Below are 13154 nucleotides of genomic sequence, written 5' to 3' on the forward strand. Positions count from 1 at the left end.
TGTGGCTTTGGACAAGTCCCTTAAACTGACTGAGTCTGTTTCCTCACTTGTACGATTGAGGGTATGGTGACAGTTACCCAAGATCAGGGAGGTGATGTAGGCCTGCCCCTGAGGGGGTGCTCCCAAGGGGTCAGTGAGTCAGGAAAACACTGCTGCCCACCACGCAAGGGGCCCTTACCAACCCACTCCATTTATACTCAATCAGACACCAGGTTTATTTTTAGAAAAAAAAAAGAGCAACGTTTATTGAAACTTCAAGCTACAATTGAAAAATCCAAATCCAAATCCTGGAGACATCCATCAGGATAAGGTGTCAGAAAGTGGAAAGTGTTCATTGCCTCAGAACCCCCTAGAGACAAGCTCCCTGAGCACATCACCCAGGCACCGTCGGGTCAAAGCCATTCTCTTGTCCTTCCCTTGTCCACAAAAGGACACCAGGAAGCCAATCGTTCTATTCACTCGAAAGTTTTCCACAAACATTTTCAAAATAAATTTTTCCAATGACAATGTGAAGTCCTAGCTGATCTTCTCTCAACCCCATTCTATGTAGTCAGCACCAGTGAATGGTGGGTTTTGCATTCAAAAGAGAACCTCACATGTTTTCAGGGGGCAGGTGGGGCAAGGGCTGCAGCAGCAAGGCATCTGTGGCTGCATTCAGAGGCTGGCCCCCTCCCTGCCTTTACTCTTGAGTCTTACTTAACCTACAGGACAAACTGGATCAACTTGGTAAACAAACACAGTCAAAGAATTAGCCTTAAGAGATAAGGGACCGGTCAATACTCCCAAAGCTGGTTAGGCCCTTCAACATGTAGGTGTATGTGTATATGTATACATCACTACACTAAGATATAGATCTAGCCCTATGGGTATATATACGCATGTATGGCTATATAGAAAACCTATGCCATTACTAACCAAACAGAACTTTGTAAGCGGTCATCCCAAAGCCGTAATCCCACACTGGGCTGTGCACAAAGCCATGCATTATACCATATTAACCGACAGAAGGCTGACTTGGCTCAATCTCTCCCATCTGTAGCATCTGCAAGGCAGGGGAGAAGAGAGAGGTTGCCTCTGCTTAAAACACAAGTGGCTTCTTCATAGGAACAGTCGTTGTTAGGTGAAGCTGTTGAAGATGTCCATGGAAATGAAAAGCAGGACCCCTTATGCTTTCTGGAGAAAACTGGCATCACATCTCAAACTACTTTTCTCCTCTGCCAGTCGCAGCTAAGTGGCCCGGGCCCTGGGATCCCCCAGGGCGCGGTGGCATTAGAGGCTCACTGGCTTGGGGTGACGAGGCCCCATGCAACTCAGCCTTCAAAGACCTGCTCTTTGTCAGGGGTCTGTCACTGAAGTGGACCCAGGTGGCCATGTCCTTGGGACATCTCTTGGCACCAGCTATGCTAGGTGTAAAGTTCTCCACGTGAGATGACGCTTGGGGAGCCAAAAACAAACTGGAAAGAACTAGGTAGAACAAGTTTAGTGGCTCTGCCCACCCTGAGGACAGAGCCACTTACACCGCAGAACCACCAGGGGCCTCAGGCGATTGTGGGGTTTCAGGAGCCGGCTCTTCAGGGCTCAGCCGAGACTGGAACTTCTCCAGCTGCTCTGGGCTGGCCAGGGTCTTCAGAAGGGTGTTCTCACGCTCCAGCTGGGAGTTCTTCTCCACCAGCTCTCGGATCTGCTCCTTTAGGATCTCCACCTCCTCTCTCACAGCGTACATCAGATGGTTCTTCACCAGATCCTGTCACAGAAGAAATCACAACGAAGACATGCATTAGCCGTCGTGGCACCTGTGCGGCACTTTCACCCTGCCATCGAGGCGCCTGCACTGCCCCTCATGCCGCCAACCCCCAGCTTTCCCTCAGAAGCCCCTCAGCATGCTGGCCCTGCAGCCGCAGTCCTCATGCACCCTTTTCTGAAGCACCTAAGTCCTCCCTCAGCAGGGCTGCATGATCAGGGCTCCGCCTGCGTTGGGAGCCCAGCGTTGGGCTACACAGGGTCTCCCCTGCAAATTCCTTATCACTTCCAAAGCTGGCCGCTTAGGAACCTTTTGGCTGAGACTTCTGCTGGTGGCTGGTGGTTGGCTATGTCCCCATTGCCACATAAGGTCCTGCTGCTGGCCCAGATCCCAGGGAGGACCTGCAATGCACCCCATGCCCTGCCCCATGCTGTTTGTCTGCTTTACACATCTTCACCACGACAATAAAATTGGCTATTTTGGAGTCTCCTCCTCTCCACATGACCCAGCACACTGAGGTGCAGCTGTCCTGCAGCCTGGCGCTACAAGACACTGGCCCTGGGGGGAGGTACTAAATTGCAGCATCCTCTCTCAATTTGATGACTGCACTGGGGGCAGGGAAGTATCATTAGGCTCCAGGGTGCAATTAAGTGGTTGCTAACTGCTGGATGCCTTAACCCCTTGCAGCCATTATGGATGCTGGGTAGAGTATGCCCTCTACCTGGTGAGGAGACAGAAAAGGGGTGGGGTGCTTTGTTTCCTGTTCTCTCCCAACTCCTGACCCCAGCCCAGGCTCTGCAGAAGCACTGCAGTGCGGCTGCATCCAATGAGCTCTGGCCCCTGCCAAATGTGAGATGCAGACAAATGCAAGTGTCTGAGCTCACTACCCTGAGAGAGGCCTGGGAAGGAGCCAGAGGCTGCTACAAAGTCCTGGGATGGGCCAGGGAGGACGCAAGGAAGGAAGGAGCCCGGTGAGGGTAGACTGGGAAGGCCCTCAAAGATGCCACTCTGATGGCACTCTACTTAAAGGCCTCCAAGGGGTATGAAGCAGGCTGTGGGCTTGCTCAGGCTCTTGGCTAAGGGTTTTTACATGCACCCCCCTCAGTCCTGCCCTGAGTTACATAAGCAGCAGCTAGGTCTGGGGATGAGAATGACGCAGTGATGCCACTCACCATGGCCTGCTCAATCTTGTTGTCTATGGCCACCACACTGGCTCCGGACGCACTGCCAAGACAAAAAGCAAAGCGACCCGGTTACCCACTCCGTTCCACTCTGAGTACCTGGTGGCAGCTGTGGCCAAAGTCCCCCATCTACCCCAGCTCTTCCTCTCTCCCGCCTCCGTGGCCCGCAGTTCCGGGCGCCTTGTCCCCAGGTCTCTTCCTGGCCCCAGCAGGAAGCTGCACCTCTCTACCCCGGCTGGGTCCCCGCTGCCACCGCCCAGAGCTGGGCGTGCGGCCGGGCGCGGGTCCCAGGGCGCAGGGGCCAGCATGGCCTGGTCAACAGCCTGAGCGACAGGCAAACAATGGGGGCGTGCGGCCCAGGGAGACCCCCGCCGCCGGCCCACAGCAGCGCCGGCCCACAGCAGCGCCGGCCCAGAAGGTCCAGGGCAAACCTACAAAGCTCCGAAGCTAACTAGGAATTCCTTCTCGGCTTGGAAGCTTCAGGCCTGCTCCCCAGCGGCTCCCAGCGCGAGGCCAGCTCCCTGTCCAGCCCTGCCCGCCGCCCCTTTGCCGCCGGCTGCCTCCTCCTCGGGCTGCAGCTGCTCGTTCTCACGGCGCAGCGGCCGCAGGGACTCTTAGACCGCGGATCCCAGCGCGGCGGTGACCCCCCCCCGCGTCCCCTACCCCCGCCCCTTCCCAGGATGCTGCACCGCGGGGAACCGGGACCGGCAGCGCGCGGCTGGCTCTGAGATCCCGCTAGCAGCTCAGCCCCCGCCGGCGCCCGCTCTGGAGCTGCGGCCAGTGGTTACCTGTTATCCAGCTTAACGGAAACCACATCCCCTCCAAGCAGGGAAGAGAAGAAGGAGATGTTGAAATTGTGCAGCTGATAGACCGCCACCTCCATGGGGGTCTGATACATTTCGGTGTTCATAGCTGGGCTGCCGGGAAGCTCTGGCCGGGTTTCAGGCCGGGTTGGGCGGGCTGGGCGGGCGGGCGGCCGGGACTGCTGAAGCGCTGCACCGGGCTGGGCTCTGCGAGTCCGGCCTTGGGGCTAGGAAGGGGCGAAGGCTGCCGAAGGGACCCAAAGCCAGGCAAGCACTCCGGACTTGAAGGGAAGTGATTCGAGGGGTGTCACCTAGTGTGTCACAAACTCCACGGCCGCCAGTCCAACCCAGACTCAGAGATATTTCGGCTTCTGCTTCTTTATATAGGAGGAGCCGGTTTCGTCACATGGCGTCAGGGGCCATGCAAATGAGTCCTGTACTAGGCTTTGTGGCCCAGTGAAACCACATCCCCTCCCTGAACCTGAGGCTGGGACTGTAAACAGTTCAGCACTTTCTTGTGCCAACTGGCATCGCCTAAGAGGGCTCTGGAGATTGGTAAAAACCAAACTGGAGCCGATTTCTTAGAGAAATAAACACAAGTGCTGTAACAGGAGGAAGAAAGCGTGCAGTAGGGGGCAGCGCCGATTTTCAAAGCTCTTCAGGGGTCAGCCAGCATACCCCCATGGTTTCACAATGCTAACACACACCACACTCCCTGGACACCCACCCTCACCACCAGGAGCCTCGTCTTCTTCCCACCGCCTGCCTTCTCAGCCTCTCTCCTGCACACATACTTTGTCACCCGTATGTCCCCTCACCCAGTCAGTTGGCCCGCTGGCCTGCCCTGACCTCGGCACCTATCTGCTCAGCTCCTCCTTTGGAGGTGCGTGTCTGTGTACTGACACACACACAGATCTGTGACATGCACGGTTGCATGTGTGCACGGTTCTGAGCTACTCTGTGCATGCTAATGTGCATGCGTGGGGGAGAGAGTGTCCAGGAGGTCAGATGAGTGTGGAAACACGTACACGGGAGCAGCAGGGTGGGTGACAGAGAAGGTGGGGAGGAGATGGTAGGGGAGTGGGCACTGGAGTGACCACAAGGTGCCAGCAGCCCTTTTCTCTTTGGTCTCCACACCCTACTCTGCAAAGAAAATACATTCAACATTTTCCAGAATATCATGTCCCTATTTTTAAAAACAAGATTCTGTTACTTTCCTATAAACAGCAAAAGACGACAGCACTGCAAACCAAACCATCCCAGGAAAACACCTACCCCGTGTTGGGTCCAGGCATAAATAGGGTTAGAGGGTACTTCAGACACAGATTCCAAGTCACAAGGAAAATGGGATGATTGTTGCCTACTAAGAGTTATATATGTTTCCATCAAAATATGTTTTCATTGTTTTCAGCTTCAAGCTTAAAAAAAAAAAAGACATCAGTGGCTTGAGGTCCTTTACTCTGGCTCTTTCCTATGTAAGGCCACCTGGTGGACAGATGCAGAATTGCAGCCAGACGGAGCAACCTGGGCCGACCGAGGGACAGGTGATGCAACTGCTAGTATTATTTACACCAACTCAGAGCCATAAGGAGAACACTGGGTTCCACCACATATACAATAGTTTGGTTGAAGTTAAGGCCAGTACCCATGAGTCAATTTGTGATTCAGGCTGTGGTCCAAAGAAATACCTTAATGCAATCTTGCTATTGGAAAAGTACTGGGGCTCTCTTATCAGCACAGAAGGTAATTATTATTTGCTTCAGGATATTTCTCCTGACCAGGTGCCTGGCACTGACACCCTGGCCAAGGCCCCAGTTAAGCCCAGTCTGAAGGCCTTGACTTTCTCCAGGCTGCCAGTGCAGTTATGCCACCGAACAGCCAACATTTTTCACTTTGACGTGGGGCTCCCATTGGATCCTGCTGGTGGTAATAACGTGCACAAGGGCCATTCTGTTTGCAAAGGGCTGACAAATAGAACTAGCCAAGCAAACCTACTGTACTAGCCCGGGGTGGTGCTTTTCTTTACCCCAGTTTAGGTGGGAGACAATCTGAATCTCAGGATATTAGGTTACATTTAGGTCACAAGCTGTCTGAACATTGTGTTTGCACTAAGACCCCTGTGTACCAGACAGAACAAAGTGCAGGCTATATTTATAGGCCATCAAGAACATTAGCTGAGAAAAAAATAATAAACCTCCTTAAATCAGGAGCTTAGTTGATATTGGAATCTCCTGATATATTAGTCTGCCCTCTGCCCACATAGAGCTTTCTTGGTTCAGGAAGAGTCTCTGAGTTGACCTTTCACTAGCTTGTAAATCTTTACTAAACTAACTACTGCTACCCATCCCAAAATTACAAGGGAGATGATAAAAAGAAAAAAGGAGAGATAAATAAATGGGTTGGCAGGGGAAAACACAAAACAAAACACCACCAGGGAAACAGGGCACAGGACAGAAGAAAAAACAGATCCTTCAGTGAGGCCTCCTTTATATGCAGACAGAGGCAGAGAAATTTAGGTAGTTTGGGGAGGGAAAAGAAAAGAGGTTAAGTCGGCTAGCTAGGCTGTGTTTCAACTGTGTGTTAATTATACCATAAAATAAGCTGAGTTTGAGACTCACTGACAATAATAGCTACCATTAACTCAGCATCATCTGCTATGGGCCAGACACATTGCTGGCTGTGCCACAAACTCTGCGGTATAGGCGCTGTCACCATCATTTTACAGATGAAGAAACCGAGGGTCTGAGAGGCTATTTTGCCCCAAGGTTGCGCAGCTAATAAATTGTATTGGGTCATCGGGAAAGTCATGACGCATTTTTGCATTGAGAAACATAGAAAAATATGTCATGACTTTCCTGACGATCCAATAGAAATGGGACTCCAGCCCACGTCTTCCTAACCAAGAGACCAAGCTCGTTCCTACTACACTTACTAGTCCTAGTGGATCAGGGAGTAGGTTCGTTAAATGAGTGAATCCAAGCAGTTGGGGGACGGGTTGGAGGTGCCAGGAAAGTGGTGAGGAGGAAAGACAGGGAGAACGGCAGAAGTGCCCCTGGGACGCCAGCAGCACTAACTACTATTAGAGAGAGTTCCAGAGGCCAACTCTGAGCTCTGTGAGTGCAGCCGGCATTTCTGACACTCGTGGCAGGGGAGAGCAGCATTGGGGGACAGAAAGAATACCCAAAGAGTCCAATTTTTCCTCATAAGAGGGCTGTGCGAACCCACATCATTTCAAAAGTCAGCCAGGCAGTGCTCAAAGAAAGCTGTCTCTATCTAAGAAATAAGAAACATTAATCCAACCGGGTGGCTTGCAGAATGGAATATGCAGTCCTGGAGTAAAGGACATCTCAAATAAGGCATGAGTCTCGGAGTCATCCTCACAGTCCAGTCAGATCTCCAGTTGCTAGGGCCCCATGAACTGGCACCCTTAATTAATTCTTTTTTCCCCCTATTCCTGCTGTGCTCAGCTTTTAAGGAAATGAAGCCAACAACAAGGAAACAAGCTCATGTCAGGGGTTTAGTTTACAAAAAAACGACTTTGAGGGGATGCCCCGGGCTCAGCCCACACTCAGGCAATCTTGCATTCGCTCTACACCTCTGGTTTGCCAGCTGCCATCTAAGGGAGAAGTGATGACTCCTTGTGGTCCTCCCTTATCAAACAGTGGCTGGGTCCCAGGATCCCAGGGCTAGAAGGAAAGACACTGGACACAAATGTCCCTGCAGAAAGGTTTTCAAACAAGGGAAGGTAGGAGGACAGGGCAAGAAGGAAGAACCCAAAAGGTTTTCTGCTGAACCCTCAGCACACAAAAAAATGCCTCTGCCCAGAATAGCTGCGCCAAACCTTGGCGTGAGTCCTGTTACAAGATATCTATGATCTGATCTAACTTTTCTGAGTCAAGTGCTGATTCATGAGGCTCTCAGCATCCTTATGTCTTAAGGACTTTGAGGTGAGCCCCCGGCAGAAAACATTGGCCTAGGAATTCAACAGCCTGGCAGCCTTGTGCAAATGTGTCCAAACTGCCTATCTCCCATCCTACATTTACAAGGTGGGCTGGACCCAGAGACAGCACAGCAAGTGCACCCAGCCGACGAGCCAGGACCTTTGCTGGCTCTCACGTCTAGCCCTACAGCCATGGGATTCAGCAATAACACAGACACTGCTAACCCTTCTTCTCTCAGGAGCGACTTCCTAAATGGAGGGTGGTATAATGAGGACCAGGACAAGTTCCTCCATTTCAGGAGGAAGCCAACTTGTCCCCTTTGAGCTGCAAGAACTGCCTCAGCATTCCCACTGCTCTGTTCCACTTCAAAAGTCAGACTCTCTAGACAAGAGCCCTTCCTGCTTCGGGTTCCCATGAGACAGTAGGACGGATACGGGGCAGTCAGGACCGCAGAACCCGTGGGCAGGATCTCAGCACACTGCCAAAGCATGGGGAGCAGACTCAGGGTGGGTGCGGTAGATAGGGGGTGGCGATGAGGGGGAACATCTCACTTCCCTTTTTGTCACACTTGAAGCATTGTGTACCATGCAGCCCAAAGGAAACTATTTATAGGCAAGTCTTCCTTATTTTCTACAGGGAATGTTCCACCCAAAGATTCAGTAACGCTGCCAGCAAAACACAGGGTCTAGTGTCAGGAGAAGCGGAAAAAGACACGATGCGAGAGGTGTAGGACAAGCCAGAAAGCAATCGCTGGGTTAGGAGCTGGAAAAGGAAATCAAAAAGGATATGGAGCCTGGGAGCATTAGCAGTTAATGGGATATGGGATGGCTGCAAAAGAGCCCTTGCCACTTACTCCTCCGCGGAGGCCCCCTTCTGGCTGAAGCTCTGTCTGCTTCTCATTACTTACTTGTCCCCTTTTCTGAAGAGGCTGGGGGAATAAGGAGGCTGAAATGCCATCATTTAGTTTGTCCTTGCTTCTTTCTTATCTTCTCTCTTCCCCTCTGGTTCCACTCCAGTGTGGAAGACTATGGACAGGAAGACCGCTGTCACTTACATCGTAACTTTGGATTCGTGGAAAATCCCCAAACTCCAGAAGGAGGAAAGCAAGAAGGACAGACTGTGACAGAGAAAAGTGCCTTGTCCTCTGTGGGTCATGTGAATGTCCCTGCATGACCAAGGCCCAGAACCCTGACTTTGGGGGGCAGGAAAACGGGGAGGAGGATGCGGACACAGATGCAGAAGACGATGGTGGGAGGGAGCCCAAGGAGAATTGTGGCGGAGATGGACACGCTCTCTTGGAAACGCAGCTGTAGCGCCCGATTTGGGCCAAACCCTGGCACCGAGTGATGGCAGGAGCAATGAATTGTGCCTTTCAGCTCCATCCCGGATAGGGTCCCATGTGAGCTTCACAAACAATCTCTGAGTGACACTAGGGATGACAGGCAGCACCAAACCCCATTTGGACCAGGCGTTCCACCCCACTCACCCTCATTCAGAGAAGTCAAAAGGTGCTCTTGTGAAATCACCTTCCTCACCCCAACTTTGGCGGCTAATTATGGGCAGTTTGTCTTGGCGTCTCAGCAAGACTAGAACTGGCAATGTTATCCAGGAATGCAGTTTAGCTCCGTGGATCTTCAATTGCATGAACCTTGTGTCAATATTTATGCCTGTCTCCCTTCCCCGTATGTCTTGCAGCTGGGAAAAGTTACCTCCATAACTTTTCCAAGTCCTCTCCCTTTCTCCCCTCTCCATTACCCATCCACAAGTATGAAATAGATAGTCCTGCAAAAATGATTGTAAAATTAACCTCTGTGAACGGAATCACTTCCTCTTCCCTGCTCCCCACACTAGTTGCCATTATCATGCACTTCAATTCAGTTCAACTCAATTCAATTCAAAGTTGCTTAAATGCCTATTCAAAGTGCAAGGTACATTTCAGGAAATTTAAAAACAAACAAACTGGCAGTACAAGTGAAAAATTGTACTTCCTTCCAGACTACCCTGTGCCTGTGGCAACTTCAGAAATCTCCCTACTGGTTAGATCTCAGTGAAATGTTTGCTTCAGGAAAAAGCCTAGGGCTTGGGGGTGCTTGGGAGGGTAGTCTGGGGTTTGGGAGGACCACACCATTACCAACCCTGGGCATCAATTCATTCTTCTGAATCGGGAGTGCCTTACTCTCCCACCCTGACTTTTGGCCCTTGCCCGTCTAGATGGGGATAACACAGCAGCCACAAAGCTTAGAGTTGCCCTGGGACCTAAGGCTCCTCTGACATTGTGGCTGACATTGCCAGGATCCCTCACACCTATTCCCTTCCTTAACCCCAGGGGTTTGTAAACCAAGACAAGGAGGTGCACGTCTTTGTTCTTTGAGTTGCTAGTTCCTTCCTCCTGAGAAGGGAGTCTACGTTTAATGCAGGGATCATTTCTACCTACCAACCTCTTGGCCTCCCTTCTTTGGCCAGCTCCTCTTAATCTTACTCTTGTTACTCCCAGACCAGCAAGCATCTTCAGAGGAGCAAAACAGTCTCCCTTGTCATGGCCCGCCCTCTGGGAATCTTGCCCCCCTGCAGCCTTCCCAGAGGCTGGGAAAGAAAGCAGCAAGAACATGGCTGCTCCCTGCTTGCCTGCACCAGCCCTCCACCAGCCTATCTGGGTCTGTCCCCGTCTCTTCTGCTCCATGGAGCAGTCCCAAAGGCCAACATTCTAAGCCATTTTTTTTCCTGGCACTTGTCAAGGTTACTTTTGGTGGTATGTGAAGGACGTGGGGCTATTGGCAATGCTTGGAAGACGAGAACCAGGAGGACCTTGTTGGGGATGTGAAAGCAGCAGACAAGGGGGCTGTAAAGAGGCCAGGGCCTCTGAGGTAGTGCACCTGGCTCCACTTTGGGCTTCACTATAGAATGGGTGACCTTTGAGGTAGTACAGGTTCCCTTGAGAACAAAACCATGGTAATAGTGCCAGCCTTTTCAGGCACTTGGGCTCCTGGCCCATGATGGGTAAGCATTATGAGCCTCCCAGGGTCTCACATTGTATTTTTGAGGCTCTCGCTCACCTTATGGCAGAGCTATTCAGCACTGGCTGATTTGAGGAAGCTCCTTGATCCTCTGTTGTGGGACTCTATGACTTGTGAAGAGGGGCTATGCAATTACAAAGGGCCTCTGGCCCTCTAGCCACCGTCCCCCACCTGGGGCTTCCTGGGTGGAGAGAAGGCAGCCCAGCGGGGAGGGGGGAGCAGTAGTAGGAGGAGACACACTACTCCCAGAACAAAAAGGAGAAAAATAAGGCAAGCTCCTCCCTGGGCAGCACCCCCCCTCCCAGCCATGGGAACAGTGCCAGGGAACTCAAAGGAGTTCTGGGAGGGGCTAAGGAAGGCCTCCTGGCCTGGTTTGAGAATTGCTGACAGGGAACACACACACCTTATCAGTAAGAAAGAGAAGCACAAAAGCGCGCGCACACACATTTATGCAAACACAGAGATAGGAAGGCAGAAAGACATCTCTCTCTCTCTCTCTCTCTCTCTCTCTCTCTCTCTCTCCATCTCTCTCTCTTGTCAGCTTCCCTGTGACCCTAAAGGGGTAGTAAGGCAACAGGACATGGCAAGATAGCGAGGCAGGACACTCTAGACAAGGCCATGAGTGTCAAAAGTCACGGCCTCTGCTCTCTCTGACGTCCATAGCTTGCTGTGTGCTGTGCAGGGGTCATAGGTGAAAGGGTGTTAAGGGAAGCTTGGGGTGGCAGTCAGGTGGGTACAGGGAGAAATAGCTTGCAGCCTTACACTGTATACCAGGAACAGGAAGCCCTGGTGCTGCCAGGTCCACAGTTTTCAAAGATGTGAATCACACATTAAAATGAAAGAGAAATAAAAACAGGCAGCACTTGTGCACCATCCATCATGTGAACGCCTAAAAAATGATTCCCACAGGCTCCTGGTGAGGATAGCTTTAACTCGAGCCAGTCCTGGTGTAGATGCCATATGTGACTAGCTACCTGAGAAGTGTGATTTGAAGGGCACTGAGAATAAATTCCTCTCAGTCCAAGCTGTTTGCCCGACCTGACTCTCACAGTGCCTACAAACATCACCCTCTGAGTGATATCTTTGGGTTCTAATGGGGTTTTTCACACTTTGAGGAATTAGAAATGCAAAAAGCCCTGGGAAAGTGCCACATTCTGCCACTATCAGTCACAAATACTGAAGTATGAACTCAATTATCACGTTACTTTCAAGAGTAGTCCTTGGCCAATCAGCATCAGAAGACCACTGGGCACACAGCAGGTAAACCTTGTGGTGGGCTTTGGAGGGAAAGAAATGACATTCTTCACATCAGGATTGAGCAGAGGAGCTGGTGGAAAATATAGATGTCCCGGGCTCAAGCCCTAGAAAAGCTAGTGGAAGAGGTCTGTGGCTTGGGCAGGGTAGATTCAGGTGATATGGATAGAGCTCTTCTGGCCCTGGTCCATGGAACTTCTTTTGGGAACTACTGGCCTAAAGGTAAGAGCCAAGCCGGGGTCTACTTGAAGAGCCCCCATAGTGCCAATCACCAAGACCCACTTTGGATGACACACCATGATGGGTTCAGCATATTCTGGGCTTGCTGTCTGGCTGGCCATCTCTTTTCCTCTCACTCCTGAACTCTATCAGAACATGAATGAGAGCTGCTTTTAGAAGGAAAATTCAAGCCTGCTCTGATTTAAAAATCAACCTTTGGCAAATTTTGCCCCTCGGTGATGAGGAACAGATTGCTTTTAAGATACTTCACAGCTGTCGGTGGGAACTCAGCCTGGGAGGTTGGGGACATGGGGAAGGCATCACAGGGCAGGTAGGAAGAAGAACCTGGGGAGAGGGCGAGAACAGGGAGGGGCTGATTTTTCTCCAACAGCACAGTTTGGTTAATGAACAAGCCCTGCCTACCTGCTACAAACGCCAGCTCTCCTCCAGCCTAGTGGCTGTCACCACCTGGTCAAACGTGGGTCCGTTTTGAGGTTGACTGGAGGGGTGTGACTCATTCCCCTTCAGGAACCTGCTGGAGCTGACTACAGGAACTTGCCAACATGCCCATCCGCACTCTGATCCAAGTCTTGCACTCTGCCCCTGCCATTCTCACCCCATCCCATGGCTTGTGAGCGCCTCCCTTGCCAGGAGGCCCTGATGCTCACAGACCCCTCTCCCAGGGGAAAGCAGAAGGGGAATTCGCTGCTCTCTGTGGTATACATCCAGCCTGTGTTTTGTTATTTTATTTTATTTTTATATTTAATTTATACTGCCTGCTAGGTTTGGGGCTTAAATAAACAAAGGCTATGCCTCCCCCAAGGCCTGGACTTCCTGGTTGCCTGTCAGCGGCAGATTGACCCTTTTCACCTCTTCTCTACTCCTTGAGACAGGCAGTGTTGGGGGTGGGGTTAGAAGAGGAAGATATTTTGGGTCAAAATCTAGGAAATACTTAGTGCCAGCCTAAAATACTGCCCCCTGCCCCCTTCTTACAACATGAA

The 13154-nt window shown here is 51.5% G+C and overlaps 1 protein-coding gene across 6 annotated transcripts in view; it reads right to left on the minus strand.

Annotated features, from left to right (window-relative positions):
* Window positions 1-213: 213 nt before the first annotated feature.
* TSC22D3 (TSC22 domain family member 3) overlaps window positions 214-13154 on the minus strand; it is a 61681-nt gene continuing 48740 nt past the window's right edge. For 3 of the 6 annotated variants that reach the window (XM_019662453.1, XM_019662448.1, XM_019662451.1), the window contains exons 3-4: window positions 2914-2965; window positions 214-1744 (exon numbers count right to left, since the gene is read on the minus strand). In XM_019662453.1, coding sequence (XP_019517998.1) covers window positions 1514-1744; window positions 2914-2965 — 283 coding nt within the window. In that variant the 3' untranslated portion in view covers window positions 214-1513. Of the gene's footprint in view, window positions 1745-2913; window positions 2966-3357; window positions 3547-3710; window positions 4088-8573; window positions 8695-13154 lie in introns of those variants that run through there. The other 3 variants (XM_019662450.1, XM_019662449.1, XM_019662452.1) reach the window with 3 other exon arrangements.

The sequence above is a fragment of the Hipposideros armiger genome, unplaced genomic scaffold, assembly GCF_001890085.2.
Source record: "Hipposideros armiger isolate ML-2016 unplaced genomic scaffold, ASM189008v1 scaffold_377, whole genome shotgun sequence".
Taxonomy (NCBI): Eukaryota; Metazoa; Chordata; class Mammalia; order Chiroptera; family Hipposideridae; genus Hipposideros; species Hipposideros armiger.